We start from the raw sequence: 21,994 nt of genomic DNA, 5'->3' as shown, positions 1-21,994 counted from the left end.
ATGTTTAAATTTAGACAGTATCATTAACTGTTAAAAGGAGTGCTTATCAAAAATATACTGACTGAATGGCGAACAGTGCAGACCATGATCAGACTGCACGGATGTGCAGGCTGATATTGGTCTGCACTGGTCGCAAAGGCAGAATCACTTGCCGGCAGCAGGCTAAGGGTTAAGAAGATTGGTAAAGTAATAATACCACCAAAAGCACACCTGATGTCTACTAGCATTCTCTACACAAACATTCTAACAATGATATTATTTTAAAACAATCTTTGTTAGGCTTACATTCCGTTCAAACACAAAACTATTTCGCGTATTTTTAATAAGGAAATAGCATAAGCTACTATGTGTTGTCATTGATTTCACAATTTATAAATGACGTTGATACTTGGCGTTACGTTGCGTAAACGGAAATTATCAAAACGATTCACCGTCTTGTAACGCGAACGAACAGAAGAAGTTTCGACGACGTTCTCTGGTTGAATGATAATATTTATAATAAAATTAATAACAATTTGATTTTTTCGTTCGGATTTCATTTCATGGATTTGATTCACGAAAATTGTCCTAAAGAATAGTGATAAACGTTTTACAGTATATATTGAGGTTTCTATATAATCTTATTAATTTTGTACGTAGAATCTCTCCATATTTTCATGTCAAAAAGATGGCAGATGTTTAAAATGAGGCGCACTAAATGTCAAAATATGTGTTAACATGTACTTACTCAAGGGGGGTATTCGATCTACTCCTTACCACCAAAACAAAATGGCGGCCAAAACTGAAAATGTGAGTTTTTCTTACTTTTTATCTTTTTCAAAGATTTCTAGACCATGACACATGGCTATCAACCTGCTCCACTGTTTTTTCTATCTATTGGTACCTTTAACTTTAGAAACAGTGCTGTTATTTGTCTGGAATGCTGGTCATGGGATTTGAATCGATAGAAAATCCTCCTGAAAACATGGGATAAGGAATAGTGCGATTAGCAAAAATGGTCTTTTTTCCCTAATTATTCAAATAGTTGTGAGCTATTTTTTCTGATAAGAAGTAAAATTTCATATATTTCCATCATGATTTGTCTGGAGCCGATTAAAAGTCGTTATTTTAAATTACACAGTTTTTTGTCTGATGGCAAGGAACAGTGTACGAAAATAAGAGGAAAAGGTGCAGTTCACTATTTCAAGCGACTTTTTTTCATCGCTCTTTTCGGAGTCAATCAAGTAAAATTCTGTTAAAATAGTATTTTGGTGATCATTTATAACTATCTCTTGCTCAATGTAGGAAGATTTAAAAGGTATCCGCCTGTCTATCAGACACGTGATGTACTGAAAGCCTAACGTTTAGCAAGTACTTAATATAGTATCCCTCACCAACATTTAAGTATCTATAAATTTCAATTTGGTATAGCGCCCAAAGTCGTTAATAACAAGCAATTGCCTTATAAAAATGTTGAAATATTTTTGTCTTAAAAAGTTAAACCTACTTAAAATACAATGTGTTCTACTAAAGATAGTGAAAAATCAGCAACACCACTTAACTTGTTTAGGCGTTATGCATTGTTGAAATATACCGCTCTTCTTTGTAATTTTGCTTTAAGATACATACATTATGCGACATTTAGGCGCACTAATTCACGATTTCATGGATACATACAGACAAGAAATTATTCGTGGTTGAAGCTTTAACTATGTATTCGACTTTTCATAATTATGGTTAACTCTTACATTATAAGTTAACGTTGGCTTAGAGTTATTAAGGGAAATATACCTCGGAAGTTTCGCTAGTAGATTATTGAACGAACATTTAACTGTTACAATACATATTTAAAAACAATGACAAAAGGCAAATCGCAAACATAATTAGCTCATAAAATCATGTATATACTCTTATGATGCCATTAACGTATACATTTGGAAGAGCAATTTGAATATTTTATGTGTCCTGCTTGTATCTTAAGCTGCACTACCAAAGTAACGTATCATTACACTGAATTACATGGGTATGAGAAAAAAAATACAGTCAAGTAAGGCTAAATATGTGGTAAATATGATTGTTATTTACCAACATTATGCATCTTATACCACGAATTTAAGTTCATTTAATTATCAAGCTTTTCTTGTAAACATTTATGTCAATCAATTATAACATGTATTAAACTTGTCAAAACATAAAACATGCAACTTTACAATAATACTTTTAAACAACAAATATTGTGGTTATTCCTTTGAAGTAAAACCGTTGACATATAATCAGCATAATCTTATGCACAATATGACTGTACAATCTTGGTAACCATCTGATCAGAAATATGCTTATGGTAACGTATGTATCCTAAATTAAGAATAACGAATCAATTCATTTTCGAGCACCAAAATTCGTGTTCAAGATTGCCATCAAACTGAAGCCGACCATTGTAAATCAAAAGCACAAATACTTAATTATTCAAATTAATTATTTCTTACGACTGTCAAATTAATTATTCGTAATTTCAAAGGCGGCGCTGATAATCTCGTTCTACTGTATATTTGTAAGGTGTCAGCTCTTATAACAAGTGCTTTTGTCATTGAATCCATGAATTACACAACATTAAACTGTATATAAGAGGAATAAGTGCATATTCAAATATTAAGAATTAAATGTAATCAAAAGTCACCATGTCGGAACTTTTCCAAAGAATGAAGAAAAGATCATTTTATTTGAGTACAGCCACATTCATGAACCAAGCATCAACACAAACCGACAATTCTACATATCAAATCATTCAGAATTAACAGTTCTATTAAGTCTGTCTTTACTGTAAAGACTTTTTCAAATATATTTACAATCTTGTAAAAAATATTTCAAGCCATATCACGGTTGGAACAAAATTTTATGCCCTTTTACTGCAGGAATTTTACCTTAACAGTAACCCCAAGTCAACAATGAGTTATTATTACTGATTTACGCACACATACACCAAAAACCTATGTAATCTATGTATTGATACATACGTTTCCGATCATTGTGCTATGGGTACCACGGGTATGCTGTTTCCATTCATTCTGTATTCAAAAAAAATGTCAAACATCTATCTTTATGATAAAAATGCCATGACATACGACCAATTCTGTAAACAAAACCTTTTTAACAAGAAATTAATATTAAAGCATATATTATCAGATTTTAAAAATAGAATTTGCATGACGTTTTGAACAAAAATAGTGATAAAAACAAAACTTTTCAGCAAGTTAAAACGCCCGAGCGTTTTATCTTGGAACCTTGACTTTAAAAAAATAAAAGAATCCTCATATTGTATAAAATGGTTTGTCAGTAAGATATCAAGTATATAAGAATACATACGTTACCATACGTAACGTATATATATCAATATATATCAATAGTTTGTACTGTATTTATGGCGTACTCAATATGTATAACAACATAAATTTAACTGAAACAAAAAAAAATATAATCACAAAAAGCTTTTACTTTAAGGAATATTAAATTAGCTTCCTATGTAAACCGAACATTACCAGCGGAGCCCGTTGAACATTTTCAGAAAAAGAAAACACGTCTTCAAGGTCAAATGTGCGGCTTTACATGTGTGAAATCTGCATCTTATGACGTAGACGATACAAACTGATGACACTGTCAATTAAAACTGAGTGACACTTTCTTGTTTATGTTATTTTAAATAAGACTGGTAACGCTTGTATCGATCATGTATCATTTTGCCATTTCTTATGCCATTTAAATTAAGATGGACCTCTATTTCAAAATAGATTTACTGAAAATACATGCACTGTTTTGGCGTAAAAAAACTACTCTACTTGCGAGGTATATTTCCCTTAATAACTCTAAGCCAACGTTAACTTATAATGTAAGAGTTAACCATAATTATGAAAAGTCGTATACATAGTTAAAGCTTCAACCACGAATAATTTCTTATCTGTATGTATCCATAAAATCGTGAATAAGTGCGCCTAAATGTCGCGTAACGTATGTATCTTAAAGCAAAATTACAAAGAAGAGCGGTATATTTCAACAATGCATAACGCCTAAACAAGTTAAGTGGTGTTGCTGATTTTTCACTATCTTTAGTAGAACACATTGTATTTTAAGTAGGTTTAACTTTTTAAGACAAAAATATTTAAACATTTTTGTAAGGCAATTGCTTGTTATTAACGACATTGGGCGCTATACCAAATTTAAATTTATAGATACTTAAATTTTGGTGAGGGATACTATATTAAGTATTTGCTAAACGTTAGGCTTTCAGTACATCACGTGTCTGATAGACAGGCGGATACCTTTTAAATCTTCCTACATTGAGCAAGAGATAGTTATAAATGATCACCAAAAATATTATTGTAACAGAATTTTACCTGATTGTCTCTGAAAAGAGCGAAGAAAAAAGTCGCTAGAAGAATGAACTGCACCTTATCCTCTTATTTTCGTACACTGTTCCTTACCATCAGACAAAAAACTGTGTAATTTAAAATTACATAATAATCGGCTCCAGACAAATCATGATAGAAATATATATTGAAACTTTACTTCTTATAAGACAAATAACTCACAACTATTTGATTATTAGGAAAAAAGACCATTTTTGCTAATCGCACTATTCCTTATCCCATGTTTTCAGGAGGATTTTCTATCGATTCAAATCCCATGACCAGCATTCCAGACAAATTACAGCACTGTTTCTAAAATTAAAGGTACCGATAGATAGAAAAACAGTGGAGCAGGTTGATAGCCATGTGTCATGGTCTAGAAATCTTTGAAAAAGATAAAAAGTAAGAAAAACTCACATTTTCAGTTTTGGCCGCCATTTTGTTTCGGTGGTAAGGAGTAGATCGAATACCCCCCTTGTACTGTGAAATCATTAATATTCGTGGGAGACTAATTTTCGTGGATTTCGTTGTTAAGTCAATCCACGAAATTTAATGCAAATGAACAAGTAAAATTCCCATTCAGATTATGTTCAAAAGTTGAAATCCACGAATTCATATCCCCACGAAATTGCCGTTTTGACCAAAACCACGAAATTTCATGCCCACGAAATTAAATGAGTTTACAGTATCTAATTTAAGAACTGAGCAGAGTCTATATCAGTGCATAGAAACAGTCTTTAATATTTTTTAGCTCTTTTCAATAAATTTGTTTATTTCAATATTTTTTTAAACATGTTAGAGTAAAAGTTTAAACGGACACTTTCATCAACCTGAAAATGAAAGTAAAAACTGTTCTGAATGTAAACCAAAACACGTAAGGATAATCGAGGGTAAAATGGAAAAAAAAACTCTGGTCGATCAATTACCAAGAAAGAGACATAGTTTACAAACACAGGATTGACAGAGAATGAGATATGATCCAAAATTAAAGATGATATATTAACTAATTTGGTTTTCTCGTATTACCAGTATAGCGGCCATTATTGGAAAACAATGACCATTCTGTTTGCGTTTAAGGCAAAGAACGCGTAATGGGCGGGAATTCAAAAAAAAAAAAAAACAAGCTGCCTCCTAGATAACATGTTTAATGATAGCAAAAGCTGATCTTCTCCCGATGTACAGTTACTGAAAAGGTCAAATGCACAAATTTTACGCAGATGGGATCGAAAAATAATCACGTTTAAGCCTAACCCGAAATAGTTGCGACGTTGCCGTTTTTACGGAGATTAATTTAGTTTCGGGGCATTCATTTAATTGAAAAAACAACAACAATGTTTTCATTTAATATAACAAGCACGGTGATGTAATTTTCAAAGATGTACTCCGACTATTTGCCGAAGGAAAGCTTATTTTATTCAAAAATCATGCCAAATTCTTTCTACGAAGTTATTGTTTTCGAGCTGATAACCAAGGAGTGTGTAAAACCTATTTCACTGATTCTTTTTTTAAACTTAAATTATCATATAATATTTTTTTACTGTAAAATGAGCAAAAATGTACGGGAGTCTCGAATTTGTTTTCGCTCCATTGTCTTAAATTTTTCCCTACCCCACTTTTTACGCGCAGATTTTGTGCATCAAAATTTTACAAAGAAATTCGTATTTTAGGTAAAAATAACTTAATCACAAAAAAGTTTACAACAACATAAATTTCGTTTTTAGCGTATTCTAAATGTAAGCCATTTTCCGATTTCTTTCCGTCTTATATTGTCACAATTGTAGACCTGAATGCATGTTAAACACACACAAAAATGCGTAATGATAAAAATTGATACTTCTGATACATTTTACTGTTCGTTCTCTCCTCCATAGAATTTTTTAGATTTTTTGAAAATGTTCCTGAAATGTTTTTGATTATTTATAAGATTACTAAATTCTTTGATTAATGGGTGCATTTTCACGCTATAGATTTCCGACCAAGTTGTAGGATTTATTAGCAGCGTTTCTTTTAACGGCTTGTTGCATTATCATATATATTTTTAGTCCCCTACTGGTTGAAAACCAGTTTCGGGAACTATAGGAATGCGCTTTTCCGTCCGTCCGTCCGTCTGTCCGTTCCCAGGACATCTTTCCGTGCCCGCGAAATGATGGTTAAGTGAATTCATAACGGTACTTTCTCTTTGATGTCATTCATTCCGTTCTGTTTATGTGACCTTTTTCTTTTTATGTGACTGATAGAACAATAGAGAGAACAATGGGGGTGTCACATAAATACCGTTTCGTGAGAACGTGCGTCCGTCCGTCCGCAATTTCGTGTCCGGTCCATAACTCTCTCATCCATGAAGGGATTTTAATATTACTTGGCACAAATGTTCCCCATGATGAGACGACGTGTCATGCGCAAAACCCGGACCCCTAGCTCAAAGGTCAAGGTCACAATTGGAGGTCAAAGGTCAACAGGGCTTTTTTCCTGTCCGGTCCAGAACTCTCCCATCCTAGAAGGGATTTTTGTATTACTTGGCACAAATGTTCCCCATGATGAGACGACGTATCATGCGCAAATCCCGGACCCCTAGCTCAAAGGTCAAGGTCACAATTTGAGGTCAAAGGTCAACAGGGCTTTTTTCCTGTCCGATCCATAACTTTCCCATCCAAGAAGGGATTTTAATATTACTTGGCAAAAATGTTCCCCATGATGAAATGATGTGTTTTGTGCAAAACCTGGACGCCTAGCTTAAAGGTCAATGTCACAATTGGAGGTCAAAGGTCAACAAGGCTTTTTTCCTGTCCGAATCATAATTCTCCCATCCATGAAGGGATTTTAATATTACTTGGCAAAAATGTACCTCATAATAAGACGATGTGTCAAGTACAACTTTCAGACCCCTAGCTCAAAGGTCAAGGTCACACTTAACAGTCAAATGTTAACATAGCATGAACAGGGTCTGTTTCGTGTCCGGTCCATAACTCTGACATTCATTAAGGGATTTTAATATCACCTGGCACAAATGTTCTCCATGGTGAGACGGCGTGTCATGCGCGAATACTGGACCCCTAGCTCAAAGGTAAATGTCACAATTGGGGGTCAAAGGTCAACAGAGTTTTTTTCCTGTCCCGTCCATAACTCTGCCATCCATGAAGGGATTTTAATATTACTTGACACAAATGTATCACATGATGAGACAACATGTCGTGCGCAAAGCCCAGAACCTTAGCTCAAAGGTCAAGGCCACAATTGGAGGTTAAAAGTAAATAAGGTTTTTTTCCTGTCCGATACAGAACTCTGTCATCCATCAAGGGATTACAATATTACTTGGCAGAAATGTTCCCCATGATGAGACGACGTGTCATGCGCGAATCCCGGACCCCTAGCTCAAAGGTAAAGGTAACAATTGGGGGTCAAAGGTCAACAGAATTTTTTTCCTGTCCCGTCCATAACTCTGCCATCCATGAAGGGATTTTAATATTACTTGACACAAATGTATCACATGATGAGACAACATGTCGTGCGCAAAGCCCAGAACCTTAGCTCAAAGGTCAAGGCCACAATTGGAGGTTAAAAGTAAATAAGGTTTTTTTCCTGTCCGATACAGAACTCTGTCATCCATCAAGGGATTACGATATTACTTGGCAGAAATGTTCCCCATGATGAGACGACGTTTCATGCGCAACACCCAGTACCCTAGCTTAAAGGTCAAGGTCACACTTTGAGATCAAAGGTCAAGAGCATTTTTTTCCTGTCCGGTCTATAACTTTGTCATGCAAAACAGGATATCAGTTGGCACAAATATTCACCTGGATGAGACAACATGTCATGCGCAAAACCCAGGCCCAAGGTCTAATGTCAAGGTCACACATAGAGACCAAAGGTCAGACACAAGAATGACTTTGTATGGAGCATTTCTTCTTCATGCATGGAGGGATTGTGATGTAACTTGGCACAAATGTTCACTAACATAAGACGGATTGTCATGCGCAAAAATCAGGTCTCTAGGTCTAAGGTCAAGTTCATATTTAGAGGTCAAAGGTCAAATTCAAGAATGACTTTGTACGGAGCATTTATTCTTCATGCATGGAGGGATTTTGATGTAACTTTGACCAAATGTTCACCACCATGAGGCACCCTTGTTTTTATAATTACGTCCCTTAGTTGTTACTATAAATAGATTTTATTGTAACTTTTTTATTACTGGCGGTAGAGAAAAATCGAGACCACTTTTCTGTGGTACAACATGCATGTTACATCCAAGTTTTAGGTGTATTTTGACCTATCTCTACCTGTTAAAGAGTTTCTTGTGGACTTATATTATATAGATTTTTTTAAAGATTAATTTCCCTTTGTTGTTCTAAATAACTTATATGATAACATTTTTATAATCAGCCAAAACAATTCAATATGAAAACAACTGTGGGTTTTTATATATACACATTTTAATCCAAGTGTGTTGTTATAACATATTGTATATATAGCACAATATTGTTTATACATCATTGACAGATATCAGTTCATGTTATACTGCAGTAGAGAAAATTAAGTGCCTTCCAGTAGGGGACTTTGTATTGCATGGCAATACTTCATTCACTTGTTGTATTTGGATTAAACACGTTTCAACTGACTATTTCATAAAAAGTTAAATACAATTTTCCCCGGAATCCGGAGATATTACTTCGAGCCCAGCTAGTTGGAGTGCTCCATAAAGTGGGAAAGTTGTCAATTTCTTACGGATTGTGACTAATAGTTAGAAACCATAAAGACATGTTGTGTAAGCAGACCGCCATGACATAATTGGAAGCTTAATGAGAAACGGCGTAAACCCAACAAAGTTAATGGCTATCCATAGGCGTAGGAGCGGGGGGGGCAGCGGGGGCCAGGCGCCCCCCCCCCCAAAGCTAAGAGAGGGGGGGGCAAACTATAGATTGGCCCCCCCAATATTTTGGAAAAGAGATATAACTTGCAGTCTAATATAACATTTACTTAGCATCATATAATTCTTTTCAACCTGATTTCTAATTTGCCTTCCCTTGTATTCTGACTTGTCTCTTTCCGTAGTGTGAGTACTGAAATCTGTACGCGCCATGCCAAGGATTGTTTGATTACATTTTATAAAAATAATATATCATTGAGCGCAACCACTACAGTTCCGGTTTGAGCGCCTGCAAAATCTATGTAACTATAAAGCTTGTTTACGCATGTAAACGTTATGTATTTTTTTTTGTTTTTCATTGTCCATTAAAGGGAAATGATATTTCCACAACTTTATATCACAATTAGACAAATGCAGCGCTAATTTAATTGATTGTATATCCAGGGCTTCAACAGAAGAATGTAAAAAAATTGCACACTTAATTAGAACAATACATAAAATACATAATATGACTGATTAAGACAGTTCAGTGCCTAGTCATATGTGTATCATCAGAATAAGTCAATGATTGCTAAAACATAGAGGCTTGATGGGGCCTTTGGCCCCTGTACAAGGCTTTGAGGCTTTGTCATGAATAATGCAGCGGGGATACCTTGCCGCACCTCCCCCCCCCCCGCCTCCACCCCCCACGCCGGTCGAAAAAGGTTTGCCCCCCCCCCCCCCACCCCCAAAGTTAAACTCGCTCCTACGCCCATGCTATCAAATGCGTAAGTGCACTCATTTTTTATTTCATGCCGTACACTTTTAACGTCTGGCGTTAACTTCATGTCGTTTTACTGTGCATATTTCGACCAATTTAAAAGTCAGAATTATTCGTGTATAATTGTGTTTGTTTTGGGGTTTTACGCCCGTTTTTGTCAACATTTTAATTTTTGCTCCACTATACGAAGTCTGGAGAGCTGTCCTACTCGACCCGGCGTCTGCGTCAGCGTCCTTCCGCGTCCGCACAATGGTTAAAGTTTTGATGCACTTACACTTTTTCTCTGTGATAACTTGATGGATTTCTTTTAAACTTAAAACAGTTATTTCTCATTAACACTCACATCGTATGACACAAGGCAAATACTCTTGCACTGATATTTCAGGAATTATCCCCCGTTTTACCTAGAACTTTAGGTTAAAGTTTTGATGCACTTTCACTCTATCTCGGTTATTACTTCATAGATTTTATTCTTAAAATAATTATTCCACCTCATCACCCACATCATATAACTCAAGGTCCATAATTCCGGACCAAGTTCTTTATGAATTATGCCCCATTTTTACTTGGAATTTAATGTTAATTTTTTTTGCATTTTTACTATACCTCTGCTATTACAGAGAGGATCTAATTCAAACTTAAAATAGTTATTACACATCATCATATGACACAAGAACCAAAACTCTGGTACCAATAATCAATGAAGTATCTCCTTTTATTTTAAATTTAAGGTTGAAGTTTTGATGCACTTTCACTCTATCTCTATAATTACCAAATTTATTCGATTAAAACTTAAATTCCACAGCATCACGCACATCATATGATACATGGATCCTATCTCTTGCAACAATATTTCATGAATTATGTCCCCTTCTTGCTTAGAATTTCAGTTTAATATTGATGATTTTTCACCGTATCTCTGTTGTTACTAAATGGAATTGATTCAAACTTAAATTGTTTGTTCCACATATTCACCTACACCATATGACACAAGATCCACAATGCTAGCACCAATATGTTAGGAGTGAAGCGCTCTTTTTACTTAGATTTACAGATTCAAACAGTGATGCACTTTTGTTCTGTCTCAGTTATTACTATTTAGATTTGAATAAAACTAGCAGTTATTCCACATTATTACTGACATGATATGACATGTCACGGTAAGGATTTGGTCACGTTAGGGGAGACGATGTGTCAGGCAACCGGTTAGCTCGGTCAGTAGAGCACTTGCCCTGTAAGCGAGGGGTCCCGGGTTCGAGCCCCGGACTGAATGCACATTTTTTCACCCTATGACAATTGGCGCCCAACATGGGATCGTGGCATGCTTGCTCGGTCAGTCCTACGACGCTTACAATATTATGAATCTCCGGAATTCGAGGACGAATTTCCAGTTTGTGGAGGTGTATGTCACGGTACGGATTTGCTTACGTTAGGGGAAAGATATGTCAGGCAGCCGGTAAGCTCGGTCGGTAGAGCACTCGCCCTGTAAGCGAGGGGTCCCGGCTTCGAGCCACGGACTGACTACATATTTTTCTCACCCTGTGACATACTGACATACATAGTGCAATTGCATTACTGCAGCAAAAAGTTTGCATTAAGTATGTCCCTTTTATACTCATTAAATATTTTAATATACTTTATCTTTGTCTGTGTTATTACTTCATTTGACACACACAGACTAGAGCTATTGTCCAATACCTTTATCCACATTTGAGTAATTAAACACTCCAGTGACAGCTCCAACTTCCGCAGATGTGCCCAGTTTCACTATCAAACATCGAAATATTCGAGCGCGCTGTCTCCTGTGAATGCTCTTGTTTTACTAGCACTAAGCTCTTTTTTTTCACAATAACTTACAAGTGTCACATTGACAAATGTTATTCACGGATAGATGACCATCCATACACCAAGCTATGATCGCTCGATTGACGGACGAACGCTCCAACCAGTGTGTCATTCGGTCCGATGAGTTTGAGTGGGGTAACTTTTGACTGGATGAAATAGACAAGAGTTCATTTTCTGAGGGCCAGTTCTATTTCTAGTTTCAAAACTGAAAAATTATTTTAAAATATTTGTTGATCGTGGTTTAAAATGTTCATTTACATATTTAAAAAGATGACAAAGATGAAGGGAATGGTTGTATATGCCGATGTTGAAATAATTTTTAGCCTGAGTCGGTTTTTCTTTTAGTTGTTATTGTTTATTTTTGTTTATTTTCTGTTTTGTTTATTTGTGTGTGTTGTTGATGTTGTTGTTTTGTTTGTTTGTTTTGGGGTTGTTGTTGTTGTTTATTTTTGTTTTGTTTTTTTAGCGTGAGGGGGGGGGGGGGGGGGGGGAGCGGAGGCGTTCTGTGTTAAAAAGATATATTTGTTTTATTTAATATATGAAGCAAAGAGCGATCAAATATGATTAATATTAAAAATGAAGTTAGCAGCTTTTTTTTTGTTTTTGTTTTTTTCGTGTGTTTTTTTTATAGTTCTGTTTAAAAAAATCTCTGAGCGGTCATGTCTCGGGGAACCAGGTTTCTAAATTTTTGCGTTGAAGTTTGGAAACGGCACCGGTCTTTCATATTTTAAACCTCAGCGCGGTTTTGTTTCAAGATAAAGTTGAAACTGACAGCGATTTAGCGGTTATATCCAGCCATAATATTCACGTTATTCAAAACTGGAAAGAAACACATACTGATAAAAACGGTGAACGTTTTTATATATGTATACACCACTTTAAAATATATCTAAGGTCAAGAAGGCGTCATAGAGCGCCATCTAGCGGAACGTCAAACATTACGCTTGACGACGCCACGTCTTTACGTTCTTAGATTTCATTTCGCATCGATTTTTTCATCATATTTAAACAAAAATATCTACTTGTAATAATTTTACTGCCTACTTTAAATATAATTTTCCGATATATTACTTTCCATCAAAGCTAAAATGAACGTCTTGAAGCAAAAAAAAAAAAGAAAGAAAAAAATATATATATATTATATTTTTACTGTAAAATATGGCAGAGATTTTGTCAGCATTTGATCGTATTCATATCCAACACTCAGATAAAAACCTTTTACTCAATAGACTAATAACGATGGCCCGCTTTTAATACTAGAGTTTTCCCTCAACGATAACACCTTCTTCCTAAATATGCTTCTTCCTCTTCTATTTTTCTGTATACATTGTCTTATTTGTCTTATGTATATAACTCCTGTCCCATGTTTTCTTACTTCTTATGTCTCATTCGGGGTTGTAAACTATAAAAGTTATCCTGATTTTAACCACACTTCAATGACGGCTTTTCTTGAATTCATACTATCCACCCTTTCAATCACATGACCACGAAATCATTGCAAAAACACGCCGTCATGTACACGTATCGATATCACGGGTTCCTAGCAATTTTATCACACTTTCTTCTATTCTTAAGTATTTATAGTTGTCCGGACTACGTCTTGTCACTGCACAACTCTTTGTTAGAGAATACTCTTATCTGTAATAAAATAAGATATCCTCGGAGAATCATCCAGCAGAATATAGATCGACTGTGTGATAATCGCCTGTTCATTTTGTGTCTTTTGAGTTCTCTATTTGTTGTCACATTCACATTATGGCTTGCATGCCTCTTACTTAATGCTGGAGATGTTCACAAAAATCCAGGTCCAGAATCAACTAGAGCTACTTCTTCTATATCTTCTCAGACAACCACATCACAGTATGCAGAAGCGATTTCTAACCATCTTTCCTTTGTTCATCTAAACGTTCAGAGTATACAACACAAACTCGATATTTTGTACGCAGAACTTTCAGAATTTGATATTTTGGCCTTTTCTGAAGCATGGTTAAATCGCTCAATTACTTCTGAAGACTTAGTGTTGCATTCATATCACAAACCCGAACGAAAAGATCGTTTTGGGGATTCTCACGGAGGAGTTATTCTGTATGTAAGAGATAATATACATTACTTGCGCAGATCAGACCTTGAGATTAATCGTCTTGAATGTCTATGGGTGGAAATAGTTCTTCATAACAACAAACATATTCTATTGGAGTCTTCTATCGACCTCCTAGTTCTGACAACATATATAATAACCTAATTGAGGACTCTATTGGTCTTGCAATTGACACAAACATCTCGGACATAATTATCACTGGAGATTTCAACTACAATGCTCTATGTCCAACTCCACATAGAAACATTCTTTCCATCACACAACAATTTAATCTAGAACAGCTTATCGGAGAACCAACTCATTTCACAGAACATTCAACATCCACATTAGATCTCATTTTCGTCTCAAATAGAAATAACATTCTTCTTTCTGGCGTTGGGGAACACTTCCTTGAACAAGATCAACGTTACCACATTCCTATTTTTGGGCTTCTCAAATTTAGTAAATTGAAACAAAAATGCTTTGACAGACTGGTATGGGAATACGACAGAGGAGATTATGACAGCCTAAGGGCTGAAATTGACAATTTGAACTGGAATAGCTGTATTGATCCAGATATCAATATATATGCTTCCAATATAACCAATCAAATAACAGAAATTTCAAAACATAATATTCCTAATAAAAATGTCACAATTAGACCCTCAGACGTCCTTGGATGAATAGTAATATAAGGAAGAACATACGGAAGCGTAAACGTATTTACAGAAAGGCTAAGAGAACAAACTCTCCCCAACAATGGCAAAAATTCCGACAAGTACGAAGTGAAACTGTCTTGCTCATTCGTGAAGCCAAATCACAATACTTCATCAAACTTTCAGACAAACTTAAAAACGGATCATTCTCTTCCAAAGACTGGTGGACTACTTTAAAATCCTTCATCTCTAAAACGAACACAATGTTATTCCTCCACTATATAATTCTAATACTCGTCAAACAACATCTTCTGATTTTGAAAAGGCTAACCTTTTGAATGATTACTTCCAAGAGCAGACTTACATTGATGACGAAAATATAGAGATACCCACTCTTGGCCAAACGAATGCTACCACTCTTTTAAATGAAATTCATTTATCTCCAGCAGAGACTGAAGATGGCTTAAAGTCTCTACCAGTTCACAAGGCCGCGGGTCCTGATGGCATAAGCAACAGAATTCTACTTGAGGCTTCTCATGAACTATCTTTTCATCTTTGTGACCTTTTCAATGCTTCACTTCAACATTCTACTGTGCCAGCCACATGGAAGGAAGCTAATGTTAGTGCAATCTTCAAGAAAGATGATGCCACTCTTCCGAAAAACTATCGTCCAATATCTCTCTTAAACACTACTGAAAAGGTTCTTGAACGCCTCATTTTCAAGCATGTTTTTAACCATCTTCACGATTCCCGCTTTTTAACTCCTGTACAGTCTGGTTTCATTCCGGGTGACTCTACGGTAAATCAATTTGTCTTCATATACGATACTCTCTGTAAAGCGCTCGACAACGGTCTAGAAGTTCGTGCGGTCTTTTTCGATATAAGCAAGGCCTTTGACAAAGTCTGGCACAAAGGTTTACTACGTAAACTAGAATATGCAGGAATCACAGGTTCTCTTCACATGTGGTTTCAAGATTATCTCTCACACAGACGTCAACGTGTTGTACTGCCAGGAGTCAAATCTGACTGGGCATTTCTTAAAGCTAGAGTTCCACAGGGCTCGATTCTCGGGCCTCTTCTTTTTCTTATCTTTATCAATGATATCGTGGATGAAATCAGATCATGCATCAACTTGTTTGCTGATGAGTCTATATATAATAGTTCAGCAACCGGATATTGCAGCAAATCTTCTCCAATCTGATATCCAAACAATAACATCCTGGGCAGAAAAATGGCTTGTTACATTCAATCCCTCCAAATCAGAAGCCCTTTTAATTTCAAGAAAACGAAACTTTCATCAACATCCTCCTCTTCGAATGTTTAACCAGATTATTCCCGAGGTACTTGAACATAAACATCTTGGTGTTTTCCTGTCAAATGATTGTTGCTGGCATTCTCACATCAACTACATTATAGAAAAGGCATGGAAAAGGGTATATGTAATGCGGAAATTGAAATTTTCACTTGACCGTCGCTCCCTTGAAACCATATATATTTCGTTTATAAGGCCAATACTCGAATATGCAGACGTAGTGTGGGGCAATTGTACTAATTGTAGTATGAATTGGATCAACTTGACAAAATTCAAAATAAATGTGCTCGCATTGTCTCTGGAGCTACCAAACTTGTTTCCTTGGAAAACCTAAAAAGAGAAGTACCCTGGGAGTCACTTTCCGACAGACGTTACAAACATCGACTTATCATGTTTTTCAAAATGAAATCTAATCTGACACCAGCATATCTATCCTCTCTAGTTCCTGATTCTGGTGATAACCGCTACAACCTAAGAAACTCTGAAAATATACATGGTGTACCCGCTAGAACAACATTATATTTCAATTCTTTTTTGCCTTCTGTTGTACGTGATTGGAACCTACTGAGACCAGATATCCGTAATTCTGAAACACTTTCATCATTTAAAAGTAACTTAAATAAAAACAAGCACCGCACTCCGGCCTATTATTACACCGGAAACAGGAAACTCCAGGTGCTCCATACACGACTACGAACAAAATGCAGTGCACTGAATCAACATCTTTACCTAAAAAATATTTCTCCCACACCATTGTGCCAGTGTGGACAGATTGAAACTAATTTCCACTTCTTTTTTGAGTGCAGAATTTTTAATCGTTGTCGATACGATCTTCTTGATAATTTGAGGAATTTTGTTATTGACTTGGATACTGTTCTATTTGGAAACCAGGACCTTTCTGATCAGGATAACATGACTATATTCACTCATGTACAGACATATATATCCGAAAGTAAAAGATTCTCTTAGCAACCCTGAGACATGCCAATACCTTGCCTCTTTCTCGTTTCTCTTCTACGTTTGAGTTATTCTATCATTCAAAATTCACTTCCATTTTTATGTAAATATTTCTCTTCACCATGCATTGTTCTACCCCTTTTTTTCTTTTCATCAATAATGATTCATTTTTTTTTTTTCTTAAACATTTAAAGACTATATTCCTAGCCCCGTTACAGATTTTAGTTCGATACGCTCATACAGTTATATTTTGTCCGCTAAGGAGAAGAATTCTATAAGACTTGTCTTTCATTCTTATCCTTTCCTGTTTTGCTTTCATCACAGTATGACATTTGTATCAATATATGCACTTCATTTTGGGAATAAATATGTTTAAACTAAACTTCAACGCAAAAATTTAGAAACCTGGTTCCCCGAGACATGACCACTCAGAGTTTTTTTTTTTTTAAACAGAACTATAAAAAAACGAAAAAACAAAAACAAAAAAAAACCTGCTAACTTCATTTTTAATATTAATCATATTTGATTACTCTTTGCTTCATATATTAAATAAAACAAATATATCTTTTTAACACAGACCCCCCCCCCCCCCCCCCCCCCCCCCCACCCCCCTCCCCAAAAAACAAAAAACAAACAAAAACCCCAAAACAAACAAATAAAACAACAACACACACACACACACACACACACAAATAAACAAAACAGAAAATAAACAAAAATAAACAATAACAACTAAAAGAAAAACCGACCCAGGCTAAAAATTATTTCAACATCGGCATATACAACCATTCCCTTCATCTTTTTCATCTTTTTAAATATGTAAATGAACATTTTAAACCACGATCAACAAATATTTTAAAATAATTTTTCAGTTTTGAAACTAGAAATAGAACTGGCCCTCAGAAAATGAACTCTTGTCTAATTCATCCAGTCAAAAGTTACCCCACTCAAACTCAAGCACCCACCCATTTTCAAATATAAGTACAAAAACGGCCAGAAACGCTACCCTTAAAAATCGGCATTTCGGATGGTCCTAGAAAACCAAGCACTCGCCCACTTTCAAATATAAGTACAAAAACGGCCAGAAACGCTACCCATAAAAATCGGCATTTCTCTCCAGGTCAGAACCTGTAAGAAATTCGAGTTTTGGTGTAATTTTGGCAACCCGGATATTTTGCTTGCATTTCATGCTAGGATTGTCCTAGAAGACCAAGCACTCAACCACTTTCAGATATAAGTATAGAAACGGCCAGAAACGCCATCCTTATCAATAGGCATTTCTCTGCACGTCGGACCCTGTAAGAAATTCGAGTTTTGGTGTGATTTTTGCAACCCGGATATTTTGCTTGCATTTCATGCTAGGATGCTCTTAGAAGGCTAAGCACTAAGCCACTTAATACATGCATATGTAAGTACAGAAAGGGCCAGAAACGCTACCCTTAAAAATCGGCATTTCTCTCTAGGTCGAGACGTGTAAGAAGTTCGAGTTTTTGGGCGATTTTGGCAACCCATTTCATGCTAGGATGGTCCTAGAAGACCAAGCACTCACCCACTTCTTCATATTAGTACAGAAACGGCCTGAAATGCTACTCGTAAAAATCGGCATTTCTCTCCAGGTCGGTAGCAGTCGCTGATCAAACCGTTGCATGTTCAGACAATTTAGAGCTTCACTGAAGTCTGAGTAACTTGATCCTAAAATAATTCTACATGCACGTTTTTATAATCTAAGAACGGTAGATCTCAAAGACGGCACATGTCATTCTGACAGTTTCTAAGTGTAAAGTTCAAGCCCCCTCCCCCGCTCCCTCACCCACCCACCTGTTCAAGTCACCTATAATGTTAAGAAATCATAGTAGAAAATATAACTGTTTGTGACCAGTTTAATCAAATTCGATACTGTAGAGTAGTAGTGAAGCAAAACCACTGTAATAACACATATAATAGCAAGAAATCAATTAAAATGATAACCGGCTGTGACCGTGTTTGTCAAGTTCGATACTGACAGTATAAAGTAGACATAATGTCAAAACAATTGGGGTGTGTGGAAATATCTGATTTTCAAGATCGTTGCTGACAAAGAGACTGTAGAATAGAGATGTAAAGCCAAACGACTGATACTTATATAAAAATACCACTTATTCAAACCGTTTACAATTCTTCATTGAGCCAGGGTCACTCAAAATTTTCTCTAAAAATCTTCAGTTTTCAGCCCTTTGTTTCTGTTCTTAAATCAAATAGAAAAAAAAATCTAAAACATACACTCACTTCAAAAAAAAACATTTAAATCCACATACAGCATAATTATTTTGTCGAATATGAAATTTTAAATGTCGAAATCGTTTCTGAAAAACACATTACCCCAGCGGAAAATGCAAAAATAAAAATGACGGATTCCTCGAAAAATGCTCTTTTTCAGGTTCCCATGTTGTCGCACACAAGCTCAATATCATGTAAATACGGACATGACCAACTTTTAACATAAGTGAGGATTGATAAAAAATAAACATTATGACTTCTTGTTAAACTAATCGCGGGGTTTTCTGTTCGAAATAAACTATTCTATGGGCAGCCATTTTCACAGCAAAAAATCAGTCCCACACCGTCTCTCAATTCAAATGATTTTTACACCATTTTTAAAGTATATATACAGATATAAAATGTACTACGAATGCGTAAAATACTTACCATTTTACATTCATAAATATTTGACACGATATATTTTATTATGGTCGTATAACACGAAGAAATTTTCAGGTAATTTTTCTGTCGATTCGAACAATGGCTGCCGCTTGTGAGATACCATTCATTTTCAGATGGTCAGAAAGGTAATAAGAACATTTCATTTTATTTTCATGCTTACCGTTTGTCTATATGCACGTGTGATGTTGAAAACTTTTTATTACGTATTGCAATGATGAAATTTAGAAGCTCAGACATGTATTACGTTTCGGCAACGTAACGTAGGTACATTGGGATGATCTGTTTATACTTGCATTTAGCTTACATTAACGCTAAGCCTTATATAATGAGGGGGAAAAAATCAAGCAACACCAAATTATAGAAAGAAAGGGTTGTTTCATATGAAAATTGAACAGCATATAAAAAAATGTATATTACTTACAAAACAATTGTCAGTGTATTGATATATACATGTACAGTAAATTCCGGAAAAGCACTGCACAAATGGGCCACATTTTCGGACAGTTCAACGCCTTTAAAAAATTTAAAACTCACCAATTTCAATTAACTGTTACATATCTTCATTTTGTTGCATTTGCAGTAATGTCCAAGTGCTAAATATCACATCACTTGATGGAAAATAGTTTTCATTTCTTTACAAATGGCTTTCATTTTTAAAGGGGGCCAAATTTTTGAGAATATTTTAAGTATCAGTCTTACGGGGCAGTACGACAAAACATGTAATGGTCAGGTAGTTGGTAAAGATGTTATTCGTTTAACAAATATATCTGTGTTTTGACAATATACTCATAAGCCTTAAGATGACCAGAAATGGTGGCGTAAGTACAAAAAACAAAATGATATCGGGCTAACTTTTCAATTATGTTCTAGACATAGGTGTCAGCCTGGGAAGAAACCACTATATTATAAACTTCCAGACGTAACACTTCGGCTCTGCTTTTATACTGCTTGAAAAACTTTGCTAACATATAATACAAGTTCATTTCACATTCCTTCAGTTTCCAAATGTACATATATAAGTTTACAAATGAGTTTATGAGGAAGCACAGGTATGCTAACGAACGAAAAACTCGCATTGGAGTTTGATCTCGAAGATCTGGGTAACTTGTGCTTATAATCATCGTTACAATGATTGGAGTTTGTAAGCACAGGATGGCTGTCACTATTTTCACGAATACAATTATTGCAGCATATTGCCGTTCACTGACGCTGTCGGGATATCTCATTTTGTCACTAGACGCCGTCTGTTTTAATGCATCTATCTGTATAGCATGGCGTCTTGCAACTTTATAAACAATGACATTGGCGATGACCATAATGAAGTTATATAGTACCGCGAGCGACAGAAAATAATATTTAGGAACTCTGTTAACCTCTGTTATATCACAATTAGATAATCTCCAATTACAGTGAAAATAAAAACTTAAAGAAATTATACAGCACGTGACTAGAACATGTGACAGCCATAGCACGGCATTAACTAGGTAAATATTTGTTCTTTTCAGTGCAAGTGTATATTTCAAATTTGCTTTTAGCGCAAACACGCGTTCCAAGATAATGGCAGCCATCGATGCTGACGAAATATTATGCATCAGTGCCACGGTACTTATGCGTGAATTAATAACAATGTCAGTATTGACACCGAATCCAAATATCAGCACTTCGTGAATTATAAACAATATCATTCCAACAATGTCACTGAGAAGATAACTAATGGATAACTGCAGGCACTGGTATGGAATTCTTTTGCACCGGCGCAGTACTCGGACAGCAATAATATCACAAAACACTATTATCATGCACATGCCGGTTAAAACGTAGTTCGCGAGATACAGAGAAAGTTTAAACGACGGTAATCTATCCACGGAGCCGCTGCTTCTTCCCAAAGAATTGTTACTGGTAGAAACCTCGAGATGTGACATGTTGAAATTTTCCCCAATCTCATTACTTGCCTCACTGTCTACATCTGTCTACAAGATAAAGAAAGAAGAATTTATATTTTATAATTTATACAAATGGTTATGTTATGGTAATCAATGTCATTATGCTTCTTATCTATTAGAGATGTTGCATTTTACGCGTAATCAATGAAATGAGAAACACCTTATACTCCCCCTTAAACCGGCTTACTTCCATATATCGTTTCTTTACTCAACTATTACATTTCGCATTTAGCATTTTCATACATGAAAGTCACGATACATGGAATGAGAAAGTGATTTTTACAATGATTACCCGAAATGTGTCATCAGTTTGTGAGAAAAGGGCATAGTTTTCATTAACATATGAGCCGTGCCATGGGAAAACCAACATAGTGGCTTTGCGACCAGCATGGATTCAGACAGTCTGCGCACGAACAAAAACTAATAGATTTATCCTGTCACTTGCAGTATTTTCGACCCGATATCAGGGTGCCGTATATCTTTCTTGATATACCGTCAGTT

At 35.6% G+C, this 21,994-nt stretch overlaps 1 protein-coding gene across 1 annotated transcript; it reads right to left on the bottom strand.

The window, feature by feature from the left end:
• Nucleotides 1-20,416: 20,416 nt before the first annotated feature.
• Nucleotides 20,417-20,866, bottom strand: LOC128556566 (uncharacterized). The gene has a single exon (XM_053542076.1). It carries the CDS (start codon nt 20,864-20,866, stop codon nt 20,417-20,419), a length of 450 nt encoding a protein of 149 aa, XP_053398051.1.
• Nucleotides 20,867-21,994: the final 1,128 nt, after the last annotated feature.

The sequence above is a fragment of the Mercenaria mercenaria genome, chromosome 4 (genome assembly GCF_021730395.1).
Source record: "Mercenaria mercenaria strain notata chromosome 4, MADL_Memer_1, whole genome shotgun sequence".
Classification (NCBI taxonomy): Eukaryota; Metazoa; Mollusca; class Bivalvia; order Venerida; family Veneridae; genus Mercenaria; species Mercenaria mercenaria.
Note: the sequence above shows the minus strand (reverse complement) of the source record. Positions and strands in the feature narration are given on the sequence as shown.

What these genes read in the sequence shown, in the direction of transcription:
- LOC128556566 (XM_053542076.1), bottom strand. Translation starts at nt 20,866, where the DNA reads ATGGTCATCGCCAATGTCATTGTTTATAAAGTTGCAAGACGCCATGCT.